Here is a 27410-nt window from a genome sequence, read left to right on the forward strand (position 1 = left end):
TATTTGTACTGCCTGTTCCCTCTTCCTAGAAATGCTGTTCCTACATAGAGCCACATGGTCATATTCTCACTTTCTTAAGGTCTTTACTTATTGTTAGCTTCTCAATGAGGCCAGACCTACTCACAATATGTAAAATTGCAATGCCATCCCCTCAACACTCCTCGTTCTTTGCTCTATTGGTTGACTTTTATTCATAGTACTTAATTGACTTATTGATTAGGTTCCGTATTTATCACTCTACACTGAAATGTAAATTTCATGAGGGCAAGCATCTTTATCCATTTTGTTCATCATGGCATCCCAAGACCCTAGAAATAGTAGATGCTCATAATACATGTTTAATGAGTATCTGTTGAATAATGCTTCTGAGATGCATCAAAATTATCCAGAATTTTTCAGCCTACCTCATACAAGATGCTACAGTTGCCTGTACATTTCCCAAGTACAAACATAGGAGCAAAAGCACTAACACAGGTGCAAAAGTGAGAGCATTTCCCAAGTACAATTGAGAAAATTGCCCCTCATATTCTAAGTTTATGTGAGGATAATATTTCAGAATCTAGGGTCTATCTCTGTTATTGGGTTATTGGCCCAAAGTAAACCTATGCCATAGGGCCAGCCCTCAGGTATTTTTGTTAGAGCAGCACAAGCTGGCTAGAACACCTACAATATCATAATTCTATTCAACTACAATTAAGGATGCTGCCTCTGGGATTATGAAAGTACTTCCACCTTGGATTACTATACAACTGATATCATAAAAAGAGAAAGAATAAACTGTCCTGTGCCTACTATAACTTCACACCCTTATTTGTCCTCCTTTCATTTTTTACACTCTTTAAGTTTACCAAGATAAAAATCAATATAAAGGCTGGCACTGTGGTATAGTGGGTAAAGCCACCACCTGCAGTGCCGGCATCTCATATGGGTGCCAGTTCAAGTCCTGGCTGCTCCTCTTCTGATCCAGCTCTCTGCTATGGCCTGAGAAAGCAGTGGAAGATGGCCCAAGTCCTTGGGCCCCTGCACCCATGAGGAGACCCAGAGGAAGCTCCTGGTTCCTGGCTTCAGATCGGCGCAGCTCCGGCCATTGTGGCCAATTGGGGAGTGAATTAGCGGATGGAAGAGCTCTCTCTCTCTCTCTCACTCTCTCTGCCTCTCCTTCTCTCCCTGTGTAACTCTGACTTTCAATTAAATAAATCAATCTTTTAAAAAAATCAATATGAAGTTTATTATTATTTTCCATGTTTATTTGATAATCAGATTGACAAACATGAAACTTAAGTATTTGGCCCTTTTTAAAAAAAAAAAAATATATATGTGGACTTTAAAACATTTTAAAAGTTCTGCCCTGACTTCTCTTGAGAAGCAATTCTGTTATCTTATGTAGAAAGAATCAAATCTAGTCTACAGTAGATGTTAAAATCAAAGTGACTTCAAAAAGTGGATCTAAGTCAAGTAAGAGTAGGCATGTATGCCCTAAACTTACCAAGTGTCAGTCTAAACATCACTGAAAATGCGGCATGACTGTAATACTATTTAGAGTTCACCCTCAGTACAGAATTACTTGTAGTGTTGAACAGAGGACCAAAACCTTGTTAATCTCCTGCAAAAGTAAAAGGATTAAATTTGCTGTTGATAAATGATATGTAAAGAAAAAAATCCCTTTAAAAAAAAGCCCTCTACTCATATCAAACCATCAACCCGAAAAGGCCATCATCTCTGTGATTTCCTGATCTATGACCTCTTTGTCTCAAACTCCATGCTCCGATTGCAACTGTCACTGAGTCACACAGCCTGCTCTAGGCATGGAGCCAGTTTGATTACAACAACTGCTTGTGTGACAGAGAAAGGTAGTTTCAGGGCCCTAGCAAATGGTTCACCCAAGCTTCTGACTCTAGGGCATACATTTTGACTGTCATTCACAAGATGGAAAAAATAAATCTGCCTAACTTAATAAACTAATAACCCAGAAAATAAATGAATACATACTGCTTATGCAGGACATGGAAGGAACGATCAGATTGACCATACCCTAGCCTTATAATAATCAGACACGAGTATAACCACGGTCCTCAAAAACACAGTTTCCATGTGCTCAACATATTTGCAGTCTTATTTTTATTTTTCCACGGTTCCAAATGTGGCTTGTTCATTTTTGAATCTAAGGTGTCTAGAACATGGCATATGTGTAAAAACATGCATTTAACTGAAGTAGACTGAAAATAACAAAATCAGCTAGATGCAGAAAGGTTGCTGCTAGGTTGCCTCATTCACCCCAAAAGCTGCTGATTCAATGAAGGGGAGAGTGGAGTGAGGGTGGAAAGCAATCCTTCAAACTAAAGTAAGTTATTTAGTTGTTCAGTTATTTTAATTTGCATGGAAACCAAACACTGTGTTTTTTTAATACTAAACAATATATACTCTAACATCGTTAAGAGAATCAAAAATTATGTATGCAAATAAGGAGTCATAAACATGATGACAATGGTACAGGACCTCACTCTATTTTGCAGGACTTTATTTTTATGTTTCTCTGTTGTCTTTTCTGTTTTGGATCTAAAACATAACCCGTACATTGAAATTACTCAAATACCTAAGAAGAAATAAACCTGTTACTATAATACATCTTTTTCCCAGACTGGTAGCATATCTTTGTTTTATTCATATAGTTTTCCCAGTCAATCCTTATTAAACCAAGTATGTAGTTAGGCACTTGTGAGAGGGAGAAAAATCATTTAATAAATAGTAATAGTAGCTGCAATATAATGCATGCTTCTTAGTCTCTAATGTTGGTGTTGTACATGGATTATCTCATTTAGTTATCACAACAAACCTATGTGGGTGTTCTTTTTTTTATTCCAACTTCACAAATGAGGAGAGTTAGGTTAAATAATTTGTCCAAGGTTAGCTGCATAATGGGTAGCAGAGCTGAAGCTCAGCCCACAGTTCCTTGATCCTAAAGCCGAATGCTTTCCTGTCCACACACAGAAGTAGACATCAAAGGATTATCCAGTAATTTGGATGGTCACTTTGTTAAGTGTGCCTGAGACAACTTGAATGATTCTTACGGAATACAAAAGAAATGCAAGAAGGCCCAGGCAAGAGACCACTCTCTAGTACAGAAAATCAGCCACATAAACAAAACAGGCCTTAGTAAGTCCCAGTACACAAATCCCATGCCTGAAAGAGACTGCAATTTCCAGTCACCCCCACGCTTCCTCCCTCTAGAATATTCATCTCCTGGCTCAGCCAGCTTTTTGTGTGTGTTTTTGTCCTGCAGCTGCAAATCTTCCCCAGGGCACTCTGCTTTCCATAGATTTCTTGGCTTCAGTAGAACTTAGTCTTCTTCCCTCTTGGTTGAGTCAAAGCTGGAATTAAAAAAAAAAAAAAAAATCTAAGAAATGAAGGGGAAAATGAAAAGAGGAAGAGGAAGGGAGAAAATAAAAAATTAAGACAACAACAGCGAATACTTGAAATTCAGCAAACTGGGGCTTACACACACTACCTCTCTTGTTTGGGCTTATGTTTTCATTTTGTTGCTTTATTCTGTTTTCCAGTCCTACGGAAAGCCCTCAGAGATTCATCTATTCCGTTCAGCAAATTCAAAATTCTCAAGTTTCTTTGGAGATGGAGCTAGTTAACAGCTAAGGTTTCTCTGTGCCTGTTGTTACTATATTATTTTAGTTAATTATGACAACACAATGAAAATGGTATCATCAGCAGCATATTAAGGACCAGGAAACTGAGGTTCGGAAAAATAAAATTCCTTGACTAGGGGCCCTCAGCTGGTCAGGGGCAGGGAGCAGCTGGATCTCCCACTGAGTTCCTTTTCTCAGTTCCACCCTCTACCTTCCGGACGCTCCCTTTTTCTATTGTCCCAAGGCCTTTCCTGCCACCACTCAGCCCTTCGCCTTCTCTCCAGTGCTCACAGCTTCTCAGGTAGCTGCAGCAATAGTCTCCATCCCAGGGCAGCATACCGTGGTGGAGGTTTGTAAGTTACGAGGGCAGACGCCCAGAATCCTTGGGTTCAGATCCTCCGGGGCTGTGTGCATGTGGAACTGCCTGACCTTAGGCAAGTGCCTTAACCCTGCTAGGAAGAGGCTTCCTCACCTGCGACATGGGGATGGATGACGACACTATCACCTTACAGGGTGAGCGCCACATACAGAAATCCTGAGATGACGTGACTAGAGCCATGGTTGGCACAAACACACATTACATAACTGTAAGCTGTTGCTATGAGGGAAGCTATTGCATGGGAAGAAATATGAAATCAGGACTTGAACACACTTCCTAAAACACAGTGTATCAGCCCTCACTGAGTCACTCAGCTGTTGAGGGGTCAGCTCGTGATTTAAGACAATACTGGTAGACAGCAAGGCGTGACAGAAAGAAGGGATACCCTGGCCGTTCCAAGGCCAGTACCGTCTATTCTACTTCCCTTTGAGGTAATGTGTGACCTGGAAGAAAAGAAATCCTACGTTGGCCATTTTCTAGGTATTAATACCACACTGAGTGAGCAGGAATTACAGATAGTTATTTATCTTGGCGCTGGAACAATCTTCAGCCTCCGTATTTAAACGTTTTCAGTATCCACAACTACAGTCTTCCAACTACCTTTCGATCCAATAAAGATGTTTTGAAAACACTCCCAGAGAAGGCCGATTGGAACCTCGCTCCAGAGGTGAAGAATTAGCTCAGGTGGGCTCTTGTTGGAGGAAACCTTGGGGAACTGTGACACCCGCCGACATTTGTAAACCGCTGGCTTCCATGTGTATTATAGACGCACAATACAATTTATTTCACACATATCCTTTTCTTGAAGATTCAGGTTTAATCTAAGTTTTCAGCTTTATAAATCACGCTGTAATTACCACCTTTATAACAGCTAACACCTCTTCTATGTTTCCCATGTGCCAGCCACTGTGATGCACGTTGATTTCCTTAGTACACACTCTTATGAGGCAGAATTATTGAGATAACTTTTGGATATTTTTTTAGGGCTCTCGACACCCCTTGCTTAGCTGCCACTGCAGAGGTTTGCTTCGTGGCCACTTTTGAGGTCAACTCTGCATGTATTTGATAGGAAAACACTGATGGCTATGTTACATGAAGACTCGCATTCAGCTACTAGTTCAGTGAGCACCCTCAAACAGTGGCTCATTCAAGAGACAGAAAAGATACAGCACAATGCCCTGGCTGGTGCATCCTATCTTAGCGGTTATTGTTGTTAAAAGCAGCATTCCTGATAGTTGTTTCCAGGAATGTCTATCCAGAATCTAGCCACAGGGACTGTATGCTGTTTCTGGGAACTGGCACATTTCACATGTTCTGTCCCTTTAAGGGCCCACCAAGGCATGGCTGTCAATGGAAGTCAAGGGCACACAGGGCAGTGTGGAAGTTCTGCACCCCAGGTCATTTTTCTAAAACTAAATATGAAAATGTTCTTATGTGAAATAAACAAGCAAAAAATATGCACTAACCCCTGTGCCTAGGTAATACAAAAATCAAAGCAAGCCTAAGAAAGTGATTAAGTGAGCATACTGGAGTCATCCTTGAGCCAAAAAGAAATGACTCTTCTTCCCAACCCTCTTTTCTTATGTTTTCATGGAATGAAATGTGTGGAAAATTCTGAATAATACGCATTATGTGTTCATACCATAAATTAACCTTTTGATATGGGGGAGGGGAGGGCAAGATTCAGGAGAGATTATTTGGAGGGGTGGCATTTTTTCACATAAGACTACTTTGAGATGGATTTTGGCTATCAATAGAAATTTTTTATATGACAACAGCAACCCATTATGATGCCAGCATTAGGAAACAAAGCCATCTTGTTTCCAAAGAAATCTAGTTGATTTATGAGCATCTCTAAACCATGTAGAATCTGCAAACAAATAGTAAGATACATGGCTATTCACTTCTAGATAAAGCAGAGTGAAACCACTTGCTATCAGGAAAGAATTTTGAAGCTGGAAATGGATTTTATATTTAATTATCTTCTCAAATCTTTTTAAGAACATAGTAAGAGTAGGGCTGATAAATAATTTCAATAGAGATAGCCTTCTTTTATATGTTAGGAAACCAAGGCACAGAGACAAGACGTGAACTTCTGAAGGTTACTTAGCAAGCAGATGCTAAGTGCAGTGTCCATCCCTTGATTTTCTTCCCCTCTCCGCCTTCCCAAACAACTCTGAAAGAATGCTTAGTCTTTACATTGAAATGGTCTTCCCTTGAGGCAAAGCAGTAAACAGAGTATAATAACTATTGGAGTTTTGTTTTTTCCCGTTCCACTTACAATGTGCCTCCCAAACGAGAAAATATGCTCCTATCAAAAGCCTGGTGTTAATTCTAGGTCTCAGGACTTTGACTCATGCCATGTGGATCTAATGTCAGAAGAAGTTGGCAAGTAGGAAAGCAACAAAGAGACAAGGAATGGGAGGTTTCTAGAAGTTTTCAATAAGGAATATTAGAGGCAGGGATAAAGCTGCTTAATAGAAGGGGGTTGTTGTGGCTCAGCAGCTTAAGCTGGATTTTGGGACAACCACATCCCATGTCAGAGGGTGTGGGATCAAGTGCCACCTCTGCTTTGGATCCAGTTTTCTGCCAATGCACCTGACAGGCAGCAGATGATGGTACTAGTGCTTGGGCCCCTGGCACCCATGTGGGAGACCAGAATGGAGTTGCTGGCTCTTGGCTTCAGCCTGGCTCAGCCCTGGCTGTTGTGGGCATTTGGAGAGTGAACCAGCAGACGAAAGACCTCTCTTTCTCTTCTGTGTCTCTCATTCTGCCTTTCAAAAAATAAATAAAACTTTTAAAAAAAGAAGGATCAGAAGACAATGTGTTTGATCTAAGAAATGGTACAGTGAGGATAAGCACTTCTGTTGCTATTGTTATTGTTGTAGCCAACTGGAGCGCATGATACCAGGTCTGGTAATAAAGAATACTCAGTGTCTATTGAATAAGAGTACTTGAGCCTGGCATTTGAGACACTTGGGATCCAAATCTGGCTTTCTCACTAGCCTTGCTCAATCCAGGTTTCTGAGCCCCTGTCTCATCATTTGGCCCATCATGAAGGGTTTGGACCAAATTATACCTGTGGCAGCTAGACTTATTTTCTGCTAAGCTCTAGCTTACTGGGGGACCTGCCCTTCCAATGCCATTATCCATGTAGTTAAAATGGGACCATATTGCTAACAAACGAGATAGTAAAATCTGACCCTGCCCAGGCACAATGTTGTTTAATCTAGATACAGGGACCCCCAAGCTGAGCCATCATGAGTCTTTTCCAAGGAATTTAAAAATTGGAGCTAAAAAAAATAGTATTAGCCTATTTAGTGACTGAGACCAAGGCTCCACAAACCTGTAACTTCTTGGTGGCCACTTTCCCCAATTTCATGTAAATGATAGCTATAACCAACCAACAGACAATGAGAAGGAAAGGAGAAGCAGAAAAAGAAACAGCGTTTAATCCACGACCCTTAGCAGCACTTGAGACCTAATGTATACCTGTTCTTTATGTAATGAGGTACCTCCATATCCTCATCTAGGATTCCCTATTCTTAAAAACTAAATTAGCCAGTGTGGGCATTGTGGCACAGCAGGTTAAACCACTGCTTAGGACACCTGCATCCCATATTGGAGTTGCAGTTCAATTACCAGCTCCTCTGCTCCTCATCCAGCTTCCTGCAAATGTCCCTGGGCAGCAGCAGATGATGGCTCAAGTACCTGAGTCCCTACCACCCATGAGGGAGACCCAGGTGGAGTCTCAGGCTCCTGGCTTTGGCCTAGCCTAGCCCTGGCTATTGCAGGCATTTGGGGAAAGAACAGGTGGTAGAAGATATCTCTCTCTCTTGCTTTGCCTTTCAAATATATAAATAAACATTTCAAAAAAAGTAAATTAGCCAATAAATTATCTACTAATTGAGATAAAAAGTTAAATTCAATATACTCTAAAATCACTTTCATTTCAAAAGGTTGAGGATTTTAAAGCTCATGATGGCTAAAGAGGTGGTCAGATAGTAACATTCTACTTTGACAGGGAGCAAGTCAACCAGAACAGACTTGAAAACAGAAGACGTCCTCTGCTGAAGCGAGAATTTCTAGAGTGAGATCAAAGACCAGCTTCCACTCAGGACATCAGGGAATTACACTAAGGATCATTTTACCTAAATGTGAAGGTAAGTCATGGAGAACAGAATGGTCATTACTTACATAATCCTGGGAAAGCTAAGACAGACAGACTTCCATGCCATTCTTTAAAATTTTGATAGTTTTCTGCATTGTGAATTTTTTACATTAACTTGATTTTTTTTTAAAAAAGCATTGTATTAACCTATTATTTCTCTTGATTACTGAGTTTTTGGCTTAACCACTCTAAATTTTAAGCTTGAAGTAAAAGACTCACTCACCCCATCTTAGTCCCAGGACTAACACAGAGTGTTCATCTGCACAAGGGATCGAAGCAAGGGTATTGATTAGCAGAGTAATAAGGGAACATTACAGAAGTTTTAGTAATATGTTAAGCCAAATTAACTAAATGGCATATTTATAATTTACCTTCCTGCTTTCATTTATTAATGTTCCCAAGAGTCCCTTAGTCTGCAATAGTGTAGGTTTGAAGGTTCTTTGTGTTTTATTGAACAGTTATGATAGAAAAAGTACTGGAAAGGAATAGAAGGGCCATCTCCCTGGGATTCTGGGATCAAGAGCTTTGTGGTAGGATGCTGGGAAGCCTTCAGTCTTGTACAGTGGGTCTAACTTGTTACTCTGTATTTTTGTTTTGATGGATGATGAAGGGGAAGAACCTCCATCTTGCCACATTGTTCCGCTTTCATGGATGAGGACCACATTCTCCCATCACTGTTGTATCTTTTTTTTTTTTTTTTAAGATTTTATTTATCTATTTGAGAGGTAGAGTTACAGACAGTGAGAGGCAGAGACAGAGAGAAAGGTCTTCAATCTGCTGGTTCACTCCCCAAATGGCTGCAAGTGCCGGAACTGGGCCTATCCGAAGCCAGTAGCCACGAGCCTCCTCCAGTCTCCCACATGGGTGCAGGGGCCCAAGCACTTGGGCCATCTTCTACTGCTTTCCCAGGCCATCAGCAGAGAGCTGGATCAGAAGAGGAGCAGCTGGAACTAGAACTGGCACGCATATGGGTGCCTTAGGAGAGGATTAACCTACTGCACCACAGCACGTCGTTTGCTTTTAAGTGTGAATGTGACCTGGGATTGGACTTCTAATGGAGTCTCTGAACAAGCATGGATTAGCCAGCCAGGTCTCCTAGTCTAACAGATGTAACAAAGAATTTACTCCAGTGGTCTCTGAAGGGGGTGCAAGAATCCCAGGAGGCACACAAAATGATTACCTACTGAGAAAGAGGAAGAAATATTAGAACTTTTGTTTTCACTTGTTATTTATTGCACTCATTTTTAAGCATTTTATTTTGGAGTGTAGTATAAAGAATATCATATATTAATATAGTAATATATTTATAAAATTTGTACCTTGACTTTATTTGGGTGCATATTCAAAAATTAGCAATAGGGATATATTCCATTCTTTGATCTTAGGAATAAGGATAATGAGACTGTCAGAATCATTTGGGTCAATAATGCTGTATTCGGTCAGAATCAGAGCACATGAACTCAAATTCTAATCTGCTTCTTACTAACTAATGAAAGGTTGGGAAATTAACTTCGCTATTTTGATCCTTTAGTTTCTGTATCTGCTAAATGGGTATAAGAAGCTTATATGAAGGAATGAGCATATGGTACATAAAATTTTAAATAGTACATAAATATCAGGTACTATTAAAAACACTGATTTTCTTAGAATCTCTGTATAAATATATGACATTAGTAGGTGCATAAAAGAAACAATATTTAAATCCATATGTTTTTAAAGATAAAAATATTCATCCAAGTATTTTAGCCTAATTTGGGGGGTAATAAATATTCCTTAGGCAGTTTCAGTAGAATAAAGGGTTTCCTTTCTTTCCTTCTATTATTATCCTAACAACACCTGCTCAGTTTCATTTTAATCCATGGCATTATAAACAGACACCCAAATATCATCCACAAAACCCTTCTGCAAAACATTCCATGACCAGAGGTAGAAAACTCTGGCAAGAAATTGTATCCAAATGTATTGGTTTGCTACTTCTGTTTTGCACTTTTTTTTTTTTTCTTTTTGTAATGAATGCCTTGTCCTTAGGCCAGACAGGAAGGAGTCAGAAGGAAAAAGAAGTTGGCTGTAAAGAAGTTTCACCTGTCCTTACATCTTTGTTAGGGAGTAGGTTCTTATGTCACTAGGCAAGAACTTTTAACTTGAACCTGGGCACCATATTTCCCAGAACTGGGTGTCTCAACCTTGGCGTTACTGATATTTTGAGCCACATAATTCATTTTTGCAAGGGTCAGTCCCTGGTCATATCCCTGGCCTCCATCCACTAGATGCCAGTGACATTCCCTCCCACTCCCCCAGTTGTAACAACTAAAAGTATCTCCTGACATCACCAACTATCTTCCGAAGGAGGAACAAAGTCACCCCCGCCTGAGAAGGTGTGTCATAGGATGACACCCATTATCTTTTCTACTGTGCTCAAGATAAATGAGTCTAATGAATTAGGAAATTCAAGCCCATATTTTGTTTCTTCTAGAATGTTTGTGAGGGCACAATTTGTAAATATTTGTCCATTGGTTTGTATTGTACCTAAAAGCACAAATCAGATGTTGAGTTTTGAACTTGTGTAACCTTTCTTTGTAAGAGTTCACATCCTTTACCACTTTTTGTGAATCACAGAAGTACAGTACAGAGAGGTGCTGGGACAATGTTCCTAAGCTGGAACAGCTCTGTTTGTACATGGGTATGACAGAGTGGCTGTGCCAAGGGCTAGGGAGGATGAGGAAGAGCGAGTGCAGTGCATTTCATCAATGCTGATGTGAGCAAGCCTGTTGAGTTGGCCATTGGGTTGGTGGCATGAGATGGGACAGAGGGCAATTTTTCCCAGTTCTCTGTTTCTCAACTCCTTCCTTTTCATTCATCTTTATTCTTTTTTTCCTCCTCTATTTCTCATTTCTTTCTTTTGTTTCCTCACCCATGTCCTTCTTCTTATATTTTCTTTGCCTTCTGTTACTATTTTAGTCAAACACTTGTGAAAGTCCAGCTTCTTGGTTGTGAGTGGGGCTCTGCAACCAGATGGCCTGAGTTTGAATCACAGCTCTGCTACTTTCTTGCTGTGAAACCTATTCAAGCATGATATTTAACCCCCCTGTGCTTTCATTTCCTTACCACTGAAATGCAGATGAATCCGACAGTATCTGTCTCCTGGTGATATTAGCACGAACACGTGTAAATCATGTGAAAAAGAGCCTGGGGCATGCCATAAGCATCCAATAAATGTTAGCTATTTTGATTATCTTCACATTCTCCACAAGGGAGGTATACAGCAGACTCCAGCAACTTTTGCACACTTGCGTTTATTTTCATTTTTTAAAGGTGTATTTTATTTGTTTAAAAGGCAGAGTGACAGAAAGAGGGAGAGACAGAGTGACAAAGAGATCTTGCATCTGCTGGTTCACTTCTCAAATGGCTGTAAAAGCCAGGGCTTGGCCAGGCTGAAGCCAGGGTCCAGTAATTGTGTTTGGGTCTCCTTTGCAGGTGGTGGGAGCATAAACCCTTGGTCGGTCTTCTGCTGTCTTCCCAGGCACAATAGCAGGGAGCTGGATTGGAAGCAGAGCAGCCAGACCTTGAATTCTAATGTGGGATGCTAGCACTGCCACCCTGCTGTGCTACAATGCTGGCCCCTCATTTGTGTTGATTGACAGGGTTATTCTGCGTGATTGGCTTGGGAGAGGAGAAAGCCATCCATTTCCTAACACTTTTAGGAATGATGCTGGTTTAACGCCTCTGCTGGGGAAGCTGTGTGGATAAATGAACATCTTACAGTGATAGAACCAAAGCAGTGCCATTGAATTTCTCCCCAAAGTATATGTTTTATTATCGCTAGTCTGAACACAATGTATAGAGCATATCTATGTGACTAGGAAAAAAGCAAAATTTTAAATTAAATAAACAAAATTATTATATTAAATTGTAGTAAATTTTGAAAAGCTCTCCAACCCTTCTTTAATCTACTACTGTTGTTAGAAAAGACAGTGATTCACTGATAATAACGTTTAATTTCATTACAATTACTTCATAACTAAGGGAACTAAGGCAAAGAAAATTGAACAAGAAACAAGTAAATTAGGAAATTTATTAAAGATGAAACATGAATGAAATTAAATGTAGTGATTAGGTAAATATAAAGTAATAGTAAGAAGCTATTTTGGCAGGATAAGACTTGGCAAAAATTAAGAGATTGTTAATAGCCACTTTAGGTGAAATATAAGAGAAAAAGGTACTCTCATACAGTAATGTTGAGAAAAAGACTGGCTTTTAAAAAAGGAACAATGATTTTGGAGGACAATTTGGTATTATCTTTCATTATTTAAAATGTTCATTTTCTTTGACCTAGTAATTTCACTTACATAAAACTTTGTCAGAGAATATCTGCCTTTGAGCCCAAAGATAAATGTACCAGGATGTCTAATGCACTATTATTTCCAGTAGGAAAATAAATGGATAAAAAACAAAATTTGACACCCTTTAGAGACAAAAACAGATAACCTATAGTATCCCCATGTTATACTCTATAACCATGTAAAAGAGTGAGCATTAATATAAAAATGTCCATGACATGTTAAAAAGTAGCAGAATAATATGTAAGATGTTTTATGCACATATATGTGAATATACAGAAAAGGATCTGATTATATATTCTAAACTCGAATAGTGGTCAACTCTGAGGCAAGTGGCTTTGGAGTTCTCACTTTTTGCTGTATTACTGTTTTCTTAATTTATTTGCAAGTCAGAGACACAGACAAATGGAAAGATCTGCCATTGCTGGCTCACTCCCCAAATGCCTGCAACAGGCAGGGCTAACAGTTATAGAACTTATCATGATAACAGAAATTTACCAGATTATTAGACTATCAGCTTCTTGAAGTCAAGGGCTACTTCAATAAGTAAAATATAAAAGAGGTCAATGAGTTAATGCTCCTTAAATGGCTAGCTTCTGTGGGTTTGTCAAAACTGGTTCCTTCCAGCACTGGACCTACACATCACTCTCTAATGAATTCTAGACGGCTCTAAAGTTTTCTGAAGGTTCTCTATGCCCTTTACTAAGTACTTCTGGTTTTATAAAATAAGCATAACTATCAGAAGTGAAGGTGCTGGAAAAGAATGAAAATGAACAAAACCAAGAAATAATTGTGAGAATCAAGTGAGTTATGTTTCAAGAGATTTTTCAAGGAAATTTGATATTTTCAGTAAATGAAAAGTAAAAAGAAGCTGAGATCATACTTAGAGTTTATAAATGTGGATTAAAGCCTGTCAGAATTCCAAATGCCCTTTATACATTCAATCTATAATATCTCCAGAGATAAAAATTCAAAATATAATCTAAAATTATCCTATTATCACTTATTATAATAACATTTGATAAGTACCTATCATACATCTGGCTTTATAAGGTGTTATAAATTGAAACAAATGAGTATTGAGATCTCATAAAAACTTGGAAAAGGTGAATAACTACATTAAACAAAGACATAGACTAGTATCACAGAACATATCAAGAGTAATTACATTTCTAAGATGTTAACCAGACCAAATAATGCAGGATTGCAGAAAGTTGTTATTTTCCTAAATTGATTCTTAAAAGCTTTATGGGAACTATCAGGAGAAATACTAAAAACAGGCATGGATGATAAGCCGGGTATAGAGAGACTGTTCAAAGCACAGGGCACAGCTTGGAAGGGGAACCAGAAGGAAGTGTGTGATGACCCAGCAAAGGAAGGAAACTTGAAATACACAGAGATTGGCCAAAACCCAGGAGGCAGTGAGGGTGTGAAGTGTTTTAGGGCTTTTTGATAAAGAGCTTTAGAGCTGAAGGTGGCATTCTCCAGCAGGAAAGCCAGTGGGTTTTCAGGATTTCCTATCATAGAGGGAATAAAACACCTCTTTCTGGTGAGGCAAGGACTGGTCAGACATCACTAGAATGGAAGCTTTTGTTCTTTAATTAAAGTTTTAAACATGGAATTTGTCCTTTTGGAATCTTTTTTACTTTGTTATATGAAAGTATTAAAAATATCTATGGGATTAAAAAATGGATGCATATGGGGATCCTAACTGTCATAACAGAGGTTAAGATGCTACTTGGAATACCTGTATCCCATATTAGAGTTTGTGGGCTAATGTACACCCTGGGGGGCAGTAGGTAATGGTTCAAGTAGTTGGGTCCCTGTGACCCATGTGAGAGACTAGACTGAGTTCCAGGATCCTGGCTTCTGCCCAGCCCAATTCTGGTTGTTATAGGTATTTGGGGAGTGAACCAATGGAGGGAAGACCTCTCTGAGTTTACCTCTGTCTCTCTCTCTGCCTTTCAAATAAATAAAAGTAAGTCAATAAGATTAAAGATCAGCATCCTTAAAGAAAAACAACAGCAGTTATCACTTGCTAAGAAGTTGAGTCACATTTCATCTCCTATTACCTAAATAGTTTGGTTTTGGTTTTCTACAGCTCCCTAGCTAAAAGGGAAAGTTACTGGAAAGTAGGCCTTCTCCTTGTACCTACAGTAGTCCTGTGGATTCTACTCCCTACATGAATGAAGAACTCAAAAAGGTTTGCAGAAAGGGAAAATTCAAAGACAAATTTATTTTGGTGCAAAAAACTTCGGAAATCCATGCAGTTTTTTGACACGCATTTTCCATGAGCTTTTCGAAGACCCTTTGTACCTGCAGTCACCCGTTTCTCTGGAGCCCCATGAACAGTGGCCTCATTTTTCTCCAGAGGAAACTCTTGCCAGTCTTTTTCCTGGCCCCCAAAATCTTACCTTTTAAATTATGGTAGACCGTGGAAGAAAATGCAGCCTGGTTAAGAACCCCTGTCCAGGTTGTGCGGAAGCACAGGCTTCACTCCAAGGATGTGTGATGAAGCCCACTTCAAGTGAGATGTTACAATGTAGGAAGAGGAGGGCAGCCTCAGGTAAGCAGGAAGAGAAGGGAGGTTCCCAGGAAAGCAGGGGGATCTGAGAGAAGAGAAGCGATGGGAAGAACAGTCTCTCAGGGCACAAACTTCTGACTGGGGGTGGGGGTGGGGGCTGTCCCAAGACTGCAGGGAGCTAAGAGGGAGGAGTGGGCTTAATCCAAAGATGAGCAGAAACAAGGTGCTGAGTGGTCAGCCTGAAAGGTGCTACAAGGCGACAGGAACAGAAGTCCTGTTGGGGATGGGACAGCAAAAGGAGCGGAGATGGTGATGGGATTCTGGGGCACTGGTGCACTTAAGGCTGACCAGGCCAGAAGAGCAGCATCTATGGTTCAGGTCAGGAAAGGACTCCATTCAGCACAAGGAGAGGACTGCCAACAGGGTTTCCTAAGCATTGACATGCACATGAACCGCATGGGGGCACTTAAACGTGTCTTCCAACAGGCTTTCGGGTACAGCTCTGCAGTTTTGAGTAACAAGGATTACAGTATTAACCATGAGCATGTAAGGTGTTTTCTACAAATAAATGAAGGAACTTGTGCTTTCCAAAATAGAGTTCTTCTGTGGGTGTATCCAAGACTTTAGTTACCAAAGTATCATGTTTTTACCCTCAGCTAATAGTAAGAAAGAGGTCATCTGTGATAGGAGGGAATGCAGAGGCCCAGTTCAAGGCAGGAATTGCATACCTGAGAGCATAAATGGTGTGACAGCTCTGTCTTAGGCAAGACACCTAACCTCTCTGATCTTCAGTTCCCAAATCTCATCGAAAATTGGAGTTGATAATAATACCTGTTGGGTAAGGGTGCTGGGAGGTTCCTGGCAGGCATTATAAATTTTAATGTCCAGGAGCCAGCCTTGTGGTACAATGGGTTAAGCCACTGCCTGTGATGCCAGCACCCCATATTGGAGAGCTGGTTGGAGTCTCAGCTGCTCTACTTCTAAGCCCATGCAGCTCCCTACGAATGCATCTAGGAAAACAGAGGAAGATGGCCCAAGTACTTGGTTCCCCATCACCCAGATGAGACCAGGATGGAGTTCCTGACTCCTGGCTTCAGCCTGCATAGCCCTGGCCGTGGTGGCCATGTGGAGAGGGAACTAACAGAAAGGAGATCTCTTTCTTTCTCTGTGTATCTCTACCTCTGCTGTTCAAATATACAAAAAGTTAAAAAAAAAAATAAAGTCCCATACAGCAGTTAATTATTATTCACCAAAAAGGAGGTCACGGGGCCGTAGCGTGTAAAGCCCAAGTCCACAGTGCTGACATCCCTTATGGGTGCCAGTTCATGTCCTGGCTGTTCCACTTCTGATCCAGCTCTCTGCTATGACCTGGAAAAGCAGTAGTAGATAGCCTGCATGCTTGGGCCCCTACACCCACATGGGAGACCTGGAGGAGGCTCCTGACTCCTGGCCTCGGATTGGCTCAGTTTCAGGCATTGTGTCTATTCTGGGGGTAATCCAGAGGATGGAAGATGTCTCTTTCTCTGTCTCTGCCTTTCAAATAAATAAATAAATCTTAAAAAAAAAAAAAAAAGAGGAGGTCATGATGCCATACTTAAAGCGAAATGCATGAAGTATCTAGAGTCTTCTGTTGTACTAAATTTGTACCACATGCACATGGCCTTGCAAGTGTGTCGCGATAAATATTTCAACCCTTCGTATTTCTCGTAATGAAACATAACCTTTAAAGAATGGGCATGTTGAAGCCATTTGGGAGCATGACGGTCAAGGAGCAGTGCTTTATTTAGCAGTGTGGGGTCTGGTAAGCATCCTCCCTGCTAAGATTATACAGAAAATAAAGGAAATCACAGACTGCTCATTTCCCTTGTACTGGCTGTTATCTTGTGGAAACTTCCTGTAAAAGGCAGTTATAGCACGAAAAGTAAACTGATTTCACACTCACCGGATACGACCAGACCAACAATTGCAGTCCTTAGGGAGAAAGAGAAAATAGCACGCTTATCCTTTCTAATTTGTATTAGCTTGGAAGAACGTGGAAACCGGAGTGATGGAGAAACAGCCTGAAGGCCAGAGGCAAGGAAACTATTTAGAAACATGGTTACCATTTAGTAATTCCACTGAGAGGCAGAGCTCATTAGCCAAGAGACTGGTTACACTAAAGAAAAAAAAAATTAAAGTACAGGATAGCATGAAAATAGAGTCCTTTGATCTAGGCACATATTAACTACAGTTTTCAAATACAAAATTTTACTAATATCTGCTAAGGAGTAATGGTAAAGGTAATCTTAGACCCGGAAGTGTGCACTTGTATTTTATGGACTTACTAGAACCTCAAAAGTTGGCATGGCTGACTCCTCTTTTGGCTTCTTAAATGAACAAGTATCTGCTGAGAGCATACAGTGCAAGGCAGCATGTGTGAAACACCAAACTGAAGCAGCATTAGTCTCAACAGGAAGTCCCAGGGCAAGCCTGATTCCACGAGTGGTCAGTCAATACACCTTTATTTCTATACACAGACAAGGCTTTGGCATACTTCACCTGAAAAACTTCTATTACATAAAACCAGCGCTACAGGGGCAGGAATTGTGGTACAGCTGGTTAAACTGCTGCTTGGGACTCCATCGGATATCCCATAGTGGGGTGCCTGGGTCTGAGTCTTGCCTCTGTTTCTGATTCAGCTTCCTGCTAATGCACACCCAGGAGGCAGCAGATGTGGCATTAGTACGTGGGTCACTGCCACTCATGTGGGGGACCTGGACAGAATTCTTAGTCCCTCACTTTGGCCTGGCCCTGCCCTGGCTGTTGCACACATTTGAGGAGTAAATCAGTGGATGGAAAATCTCTTCCATACTTCTAAAAAGAGCAGATCTGGGGCTGGCACTGTGGGTCAGTAGGTTAATCCTCCGCCTGCAACACTGGCATCCCATGTGGGTACAGGTTCTAATCGTGGCTGCTTCTCTTCCAGCTCTCTGCTGTGGCCTGGGAAAACAGTAGAAGATAATCCAGATGCTTGGATCCCAGCACCTGGAAGAAGCTCCTGGCTCCTGGCTTCCGATTGGCTCAGCTCTGGCCATTGCGGCCATTTGGGGAGTGAACCAGCGGATGGAAGGCCTTTCTCTCTGTCTCTCCCTTTCATTGTCTATAACCCTATCTCTCAAATAAATAAAATCTTTAAAAAAATTAAGAAGCTCTGTTGGCTCTATTACAGAGCAACGGATCACAATCTCTGGGCCACAGTCTGGGAAACTGCATTTTAAATAAGTGTTCACACTGTATTTAGGGAACTTCACTGTGGAATGTGGCAACTATATAAAGTAATGCAAATAATAATGCGAACATGTTCTCCAGCAGTCTACAATCAACCTTGATTGTATCAATATCCCTACCTCTTCTCCCTACTTCTCACCCTCCAGAATTATTTTGAAGCAAAGCTCAGATATAATTATCTGTTAACCTATCAGCACATCTCTCTGAAAGACAAGGACTTACAAAGAAACACAACCACAAACCAATACTTTTAGAAATCCCGTATTTTAAACTGTTCAAATTGTCTCATATGTTCAAGTGTTTGTTCAAATCAGGGTGCAAGTAAGGTCTTACTCTTGGTTGCCGGATCTCTTGCACCTCTTAAGGACTAGCCACTGGGATCAACAGGTTGAATGAAGTTTTTTTCATTCAGGGCAGCTGCTGACTGAAAGTCAGACTGGAAGACTCCTGGGCTCTGGGCCTCATTGTAGGGCCACTTCTGATTACTTCAAAGGAGAAGACACAGAGCTCTGCCTACACAAGAACAATTTTTAAAGACTCCTGGGAAGATTGTAAACCATGGAAAGGAAAGAATTACAAACACACTGCTACAAAGAAGAGTACAGAAGTGCTCCCGGGAGGGCGTAGGAACAGTCAGTGAATGACTTGTTCCCATGTGGTTGGGAACAATATGAAAAGCAGTAATTTGGGTTGTTGATCAGATCTTGCCGCTTCAGGTAAGCATCGTGTGTGAAAGTGGCCTGCACAGTATCTGACGTGTGACAACCAAACTGGTTTCCACATCCTCTCCCAAACCTTGTATCCATGATTTCCTCCATGCAAAGGAATATCAAACAGATGCAAATCTTCAAAAGTGAAAGATGCACTTGTTAAGTGACCAAGTTTCTTCGCGCTTGGTTAATCATGCTAACTGCGATAGTTATCACTTATTGGTGGAATACCATATATTTGGTCATGGCAAGGGTGGAACACAAAAGAGACCAACGGTTATTGAGTGAGTGAGTGAATGGGACTGAATACTTTATATTAACATTGGGAGTGACTGCTGCCACTTTGCCATGGAGTTTTTAGTGTCTCTGTTTTACAACTCATAGTAAGAGCTAGGACTTACTGAGCTTTTACTATAAATTATTCATCTGTTCAAAGTGTTTTATGTATATTATCTTACTGATCAGTACATCAGCTCTATGAGTTATGCACTGTGATCCCCATTTACACAAGCAGGGCTGAAGTAACTTTTTTTTTTTTATAAAAAAGATGTTATTTATTTATTTGAGAGGTAGAGTTACAGACAGTAACTAAATAGCCATATAGCCTGGGCTGGGCCTATGGAAGCCAGGAGCTTCTTCCAGGTCTCCCACAGGGGTGCAGGGGCCCAAGGACTTGGGCCATCTTCTGCTTTCCCAGGCCATAGCAGAGAGCTGGATCGGAAGTGGAGCAGCTGGGACTCAAGCAGCACCCATATGGGATGCCAGCACCGCAGGTGAAGGATTAATCCAGTGCACCACAGCACTGGCCCCAGAGTTGAAGTAACTTAACCAAAAACACAGTTTATAAATTATGGGACTTGAGTCAATCCTACATGGCCAAAGTGGTTAGTGAAAGTACTGGAAAAAAAAAAAAAAGGCTAGTACCAGTAGTCCCAATAACATGTGATTAGCAAGAACAAGTTCCAAAAGGCAAGTTGAGAAGTCTTTTCCGTTTATTCCAGATCACACACCCTCTCCACTGCACCCACCTTCACACCTCTCCCCTTACCCGACCCCAAAATTGCCCCTTCCTTTCTCTGAGGACGCAATTGCTAAGCCAGCTACATAAAGAAACCAGAAATCAAAGGCTGGTCTTATGAGCATACTAACTTAATTCCTTCATTTACTCTAAACATCTATGAAGCACAGCCACACGAAAACACTGCTAACAGGCTAGTGCATCCACTCTGCTGGGAACTCAGCAATCCTGAAGCTTCCTGGAGATGGGTGGTAGGAGTGCTACATTTGGTACATTCTCCCACCTCTTCCTCAGGAACTCTTCTACTTCTTGCGGGAGGAGGAGCAGCGACTTGCACTCGGATCGCACCAACCTGAGAACGAAGAAAAAGCATAGCGCACTGACTGAGCTAGACTGACACCTGGGGAGATGGGTCAGAAACTTGGGAGCGCTTGGAACTCAGTCCTCCAGGAAGGATCATGGGTAGGCTTTCTAGGTAGCGAATAGATAGTAGAATTTGCAGGGCCAGGAGCTCTGACTTGTCTGGTCGGGCAGACCTAGGTTCAGGCTACAACTTGAGCAGGTTTCTGTGCAAACACCTTTTTAAGATGAACGCATCATAAAGGTGGCAGCTGCTGATCCAATACTTTTTCTGCCTCTGCTCAGAGCAGTTCGTGCCACAGAAGCATCTCCTGCGCTATAGTTATGCAACCTCACTCGCAGCGGGAGTTATTTCCTGTGCTTCTGGCTGCGCCAGAATTCATGTAACACGCCTACCCCGGGCTTCAATGGAAGTCGTTCTCCATTAACAACCATTCCAGCTTTGGGAGATGAATGCCCTGCACAGCAAACCCCTTGCGCAGTAAGAATCCAGGCACTGGGAATTAAAACACACACACACACACACACACGTTGTGCACGCAGCTAGGGGACAGCAGCAGTGCAACCAGAGGGACAGCAGGCGGAGCTCTCTTTGCACAGTCCCTGCCGGTAAAACCCCCCACTAACTAAAGATGAACTCATGCCAGCTCCATTCTTTGCAAGGAAGGCGCACACACACACACAGCAGAAGAGGGCCCTCTAGAATTTCCCCCCGGAACACACTGTCTTTCCAGCCCGCTCGATCCAGCCACCCGGAGAGTGCAAGCCGAGTAACGGGGAGCATGCAGCGCGCTGCAACAATGCGCCCTCGCTCGCAGCTCCCCTCGCGGCTCCCACCCCCGCCCCCTCCGCGGCGTGCCAAGAGTTTGGAGCGCGCGCACGCACACCGAGCGCGGCGCATGGCGTATCCCTCCGCCTCCCTCCTCCTCCTCCTCCTCCCCTCCTCCTCCTCCTCCTCCCTCCTCCTCCTCCTCCTCTCCCCGCCCGAGCGGCTCGACAACGATTTGGGAAATGACGGGAGGAGGGGACTACTTTCCTGAAACTTGCTATGCTGCACACGACTTCGAGTTGCAGTGATTCGCCCGCAGGCCGCAGCTTCTCAGTCCTCCCCTCCACACCTCCTCAGAGCCCAGGCGCCCGGCTCGGCAGCCCCACCCTGCGCCTGCTCTCGCCCCGCGGGCAGCCAGTGTGGCCGGGAGAAGTCGCGAGGGACTACTTCGCCTCCTTCTCCCGCGGGCGCCCCCGGTTCGGGCAGCGGCGGCGGCGGCGGAAGGAGCGGGCGGCGTGAGCGCTTCCGCCGCCCCCCTCGCGGCTCCCCTCTTGCGGGCGTGAGGTGCTGGCCCGCGGAGCCGCCGGTGGGCACGGGCTGGCGGGGGACCCGCGGCTGCTCGGCTCCCCGCCCGCTGCGCCTTGGAGCCTCGTCCGCCTTCCTCCCCGGCGCCCGCCCGCCGCCGGCCCCTCGCCCGCCGCTGCCCGCCGCCGCTCCTCCCCCTCAGGAGCAGTCCCGGCTGGAGCGTGTCTGGAGGAATCCGCCGCCGTGGGGCCCCTCGCCCGCCGCTGTGCGTGCCTGACCAGCAGCGACCTGGGCGCCGCCGGGCTCTGAGCGGCAGCCCGGGGCGGCGAGGCGGGCGATGGTGGGCTGGGCTCTGGCGGGACCGCGCCGCCGCCCGGAGCCCGGGCTCGGTACCCCCCCGCCGGCCCCCACCGGGCGCAGCGCTCCTTCCTCCTCGCCGCATCCCTGAGGGAAGCGCCGCCTCTGCGCCCGCTCCTTCCTGGCCGGACCCCGCGGCGCTCCACCCCGGCGGCCGGAGGAGCGGATCTCCAGTCAGCCTTTGCAGTCCCCTTACCTTTTTTTTTTTTGTTTCCCCCCACCCCATACCTCCCCTCTCCCCTGGCCGCCTCGGATCCTTCGGCTGGGCGCTGAGGCAGGGGAAGAGGCTGGGGTCGCCACGGAGAAGGTTGCTGCCGCCACCCCCCTGCGGGGGTGGCCGGGGTTCCCGGCTGGGGGGGCACCGTTCCGGGTGAGGCATCCACCATGGTGAGGCCCCTGAGCCGCTGCGCCCGCGCCCCCCCGGCCGCCGCTGCCTCCTGCCCCTCGGTGCTGCTGCTGCTGCTGCTGCTGCCCCCCTGCCTGCTGTTGCTCCTCCATCTCCAGATCGGATCGCGTTGAGGGAAAGATGAGCGAGGAGACGGCGACTTCTGACAACGAGTAAGCGCCTCATTGATCTTGATTGCTAATCCTCCCCCCCACCCCCCAGTCATTCGTCTGCACTCCCCCAGACCCCTCGAGACTCGGGCGTCCGAAAGCCTGCGCCCCTGGAGAGTTCGGTGCGTCTGTTTCTGGATGTAACTGATTTCTTGAGCCATTTTATTTCATGGCAGCAGCCCTCCGCTCTTCCCTGCGTTGACTTGCTTTCTGTCGGGGAAGGGGATTCAGTGTTGGGGTGGGATGGCAGTTGTACATCCCTGAGATGGAGTAAGTGGACGGATCGGGACAGTAGCAGTGACCCCTCCTCTTGGGAGACCCTTGGCCTGTCCTCTTTCGTTTTACCATCAGCCAACATATCTTGAATATCCATCGTGCTTCCTGTCTAGCTATTTCACTGGGAAACTGATGTGTGGGAGCACCTCCTGTAGCAAACTGCTCTTGAATCTTAATTCGATGAGTCAATGACTCTTAAATACCTATTAAGCCTTCACCCCACCCCCACTCCCCCTTTTAAACTTGTGACCTGTAAGATTCCTGTAAAAAAAAAAAAAATGGGGTTAGGGAAACATTTTTGGACTTTAATAGGATTAAGGACTCCTGGGGTGCGGGGGATGTCGAGTTGTTATGTTTACTTTTGGGAATATTGGACGTGTCTTCATCAAGAACATTGAAGAATTTGGAGTTTAATTTTTGTCCTTGGGTTGTGTTAAAATACTCCGGTTTCCGTTGATTGAACAGAATTTTACGTTGCTTAACATGTTGGTGACTTCATCAACTTCTAGAGCATTCTGGCTTAAGTTTTTGCTTATTTTGGGATGTCCCCATGTTTTCCAAACTATTTGCCTTTTTAAACATTTGACTTTAACGTAACAGCTGCCTGGAGGAATAATGGTGTTGGGCACGGTTTTCTCTGGAGAAGGGTTTTAATTCCGTGCAGGATGTTAGCATCCGTTTTCTTGTCATTCAGATTAAGTTTTGTTTGTCTTTGGCGGGTTGGAAAGAGTTAAGTGAGTTCGGACTAGTCTTTAGGATGCATTCCTCTAAATAAAGTGCATTCCTCAAGTCAGACCTTTTTGAGAAAAGCTTTAAAAGTCCAATGCCGAGCTCTGTCTAACATGCCAAGTAGCGTCTACCCCCAACCCCCAACCCCCAACCCGCTTTAAGAGCACAGGCTTCTGATGTGCGGGTGTAGAAGGAGGTAGATTGCTGCAGTGTCAGTGCAGGCTAGAAGCAGAAGTGGCCGCCATGTTCTCTCGCTTTTTGTGAATCGCCCTCATTTGCATAGCACAGTCTTCATTCATAAAAAAAATAATTAAACAGCTATCACCTTGGACATCTTGAAAGAATTTCCCAAGGAAAAATTCGAAGCTTGTTTGTCTGTCTTCGTGTAGCTGTTTGAGTTCAGCAAATACGGAGAATTTGAAGTTTCAGATTAAATTTAAAAAACATACGCACACATAAACAACTACCCCTGTTCTCAGAATGTTGACACGGTTATGTGGGAAATATCAGTTCGGGGAGGTGCTGGGATCACGTGATCGCCTCCATTCATAAAATACCTGGCTGTCCATTCACAGTGCAGTACACTGTCTCACTGCCTTCCGCAGATTAGACTTACTTTGAGAGAGATCAAGAAGTCTATCTAAGATAATACTTGGTTAAGAGAAAAGCTGCTGAAAATACTGAACGCAATGACAGTAACTTTTATTCATCTTGCATGCAAGTAGCTCAATTCAAAAATGTTAAGTTTTATTTTACAGATGAGAAGGGATTTATCAGTTTAGTTCTAAGTGTTGAAAATCTCTTGTGGCTTCAGATAATTGGACAGCAAATGATGGAATGTGAATTGACACAGGTGCTAAAATATGGTTACTAAATGAGTCCTTTTCTTGTACTGGGCATGGATATACTGAGAGTGCAGAAGTTTTTTATGTGGTGATATCAGTGGATGCTACTGCTGTTACACTAAAATGAGAAGATATTACCAATTAATCTCCAAGATGTTGATGTTTGAAACACCAAATGGTAATTTGCACTGGGAGGATTGCTCTTTTTTTATTTTAAATGTATTTAGTATGTGATAACTTGGAAAATAACTCACTCAGACATTTACAGATCTGTTTTAAATATTTTTTCTGCTTTACTAGTAAATTATTCCTTAGCTTTGTAGTACTATTAATTTTGGTAAGATAAGAATATTAGTTTTAAGTGTATAATAATTTATATACAATATTAACTCTTCATAGTAACAAAATCTTGCAGGTTTTACTTAGGAAAAAAACTTTTATTTTGGAAAATGGTGTGCTCTTTTGGTAATCAGTTTGGCCAGAGCTGACATTGTGTGCTCGTGTATTAGCTAAACCACAAAGAATGAACTTCTTTGGAATGAAGCTTTTAATCTGATAATTTATGTGTCTTTACTATATGAAATGTCTTGAAGTGCAGATTTATTATTTATAATATATATTATGAAGAAACAAAAGAGATATTATGGCAGAAACCCTAATGGCCTTTGTATAGTTAGAATTGCCTTGCAGTAGGATTTTATTTGGGCCTTACACATACTGTTTTTTCTTCTGTCTTTTTAAGCCACTGTTTATAGGGAATTAATTACAGTAGAGTCTGTTCTTAACACTCTTCAATGTTTCTTCTTTTCCACCTAATTCAACCTTTAAAACAAGTGTAAATCACCAATTTCTTGGGAACTGTTAACCTTTTCCAGAGTTATTATGATAAAATCTAGTAAGGCCTTTACTGAAACAGACTATTTGAAATTAGAGGGATAGATAACGCCTAGAAGTTGATTGTATATATTTAATAAAGAATTAGCAGAGGATCTATTAATATGAAAGGCTTTGTTTTAAATTTTGCCAAACCAAGTAAGAACGAAAGGAATTAGGAAAACATTTCTTACACTGTTTCAAATTTGTGTTTATGAATCTTTTCCAAAAAGCAGTAAATAAATGTATTCTATTGCAGAATAATTGTGGCATATATGGGAACTAGCCACAGGTGATTTTCTTGTAGGTAATTTTTCATTTAATAGAAATTGTGTAATATTTTAGTCAGATGGTTCCAATAGATAAAAAACATAAAGAGTTTTAAACATTTAAAGATGGTACATTATTTAAAGGTATTTACCTTTGATATTAAATCAATACGGCACTTCATATCCTTTTTGCTAATTTGGATAAAAAACTTAGAGAAGTGAAATAGCTGAAATATTAAGGATTTTACTTATGCTGACATTAGCCCAAAACACTTGCCATGTCACTACAAAGTTTTATGATAGCAAAATGATATTATGTTACATTTTGGAGCCAGCTTAGAATTAGGTGAGTTATACTAAACTTGGTGTGGTGTAACCTGGGTTTCAGCAGGTTTTTTTTTTTTTTTTTTGTGATGATATCATTTAGTGCCTATCAGAAATGTACCCAGTGGTGAATTATTCTGAGGGTGTGTGTAAATACATACGCATTATACATATGTGTGTATTGTTGGAAAGTGTTCCAGGAACAAATGGTAGCATTGGAAAGGTGAGTGATATTAAGTTAACTGCTTATATTGATATAGTAAATATAATATAAACATTTGCTTAGAATTCTGTGTAGGTATGAGCTAGATAAATGTACCTGCTTCATCTTAATTTCTGTCTGCTTTCCTACTTAAACTTCATGATCTTGAAATTTTTTTTTTTTTTTTTTTTAATTTAAAGGCAGAGTGACAGGAGGGACAGAGATCTTTCATCTACTGGTTTATTCACCAAATGGTTGCAATGGCCTGGGCTGGGCCAGGCTGAAGCCAGGAGCCTGGAGCTCTATCCAGGTCTCTAATATGGGTTGCAGGGGTCCATTTATTTACTTGGGCCATTTTTTGTTGCTTTCCCAGGTAGATTAGCAATGAGCTAGAGTAGAAGTGGAGTAATTGTGATGCGAACCAGCACTTTGATATGGGATGCCACCGTTGCAGGTGGTGGCTTAACTAGCTGCCCCACAACACTGGCCCCTTGAATTGTATTTTTTAAATACAATATGCTGTCATGCCTAGAATACTACCTGTCTGTGAAGAACTTCCCCGGAAATCCATCATTTGCAGCCCCCAAAACCTCATTTATACTAAGCTCCTCCCCCAATGTTCCCTTTCTGTAGATTGTCTCTACTTGGCAATCTATTTAACTTTTTTTCTTCATGTGTAATTATTTGCTTTTTTTTTTTTTTTTTTTGACAGGCAGAGTGGACAGTGAGAGAGAGAGAGAGACAGAGAGAAAGGTCTTCCTTTGCCGTTGGTTCACCCTCCAAGGGCCACCGAGGCCGGCGCGTTGCAGCCAGCGCACCGTGCTGATCCAAAGCCAGGAACCAGGTGCTTCTCCTGGTCTTCCATGCGGGTGCAGGGCCCAAGCACTTGGGCCATCCTCCACTGCACTCCCGGGCCACAGCAGAGAGCTGGCCTGGAAGAGGGGCAACCGGGACAGAATCCGGCGCCCTGACCGGGACTAGAACCCGGTGTGCCGGCAGGCGGAGGATTAGCCTAGTGAGCCGCGGCGCCATCCTATTTGCTTATTTTTAATGTCCCCTGTTACATGAGGGGAATTCAGAATGTTTGTGGAAGAACTGGAGCTAAAAAGTAAGTCTACTTTGGTGCAAAAAGTTTCTGAAGTCTACATATTGTATTTCATAGCATGCATGTCCCATGGACTTTAAAAAAACCCTGGGGAGAATCTTCCACTTTATTTTGTATACCCAGTTCAGTGCTGATGAGAGTTGCTCAATAAATGTGGCTGAGTCATTGGAGTCTCAT

General features: G+C 42.6%; 1 protein-coding gene across 1 annotated transcript in view; it reads left to right on the forward strand.

The window, feature by feature from the left end:
• The first annotated feature begins 22109 nt into the window (after window positions 1-22109).
• SPRED1 (sprouty related EVH1 domain containing 1) overlaps window positions 22110-27410 on the forward strand; it is a 121293-nt gene continuing 115992 nt past the window's right edge. Inside the window, exon 1 of the mRNA XM_062205598.1 lies at window positions 22110-22613. Coding sequence (XP_062061582.1) covers window positions 22582-22613 — 32 coding nt within the window. The 5' untranslated portion in view covers window positions 22110-22581. The remainder of the gene's footprint in view (window positions 22614-27410) is intronic.

Source organism: Lepus europaeus, chromosome 11 (assembly GCF_033115175.1).
Source record: "Lepus europaeus isolate LE1 chromosome 11, mLepTim1.pri, whole genome shotgun sequence".
NCBI classification, from domain to species: Eukaryota; Metazoa; Chordata; class Mammalia; order Lagomorpha; family Leporidae; genus Lepus; species Lepus europaeus.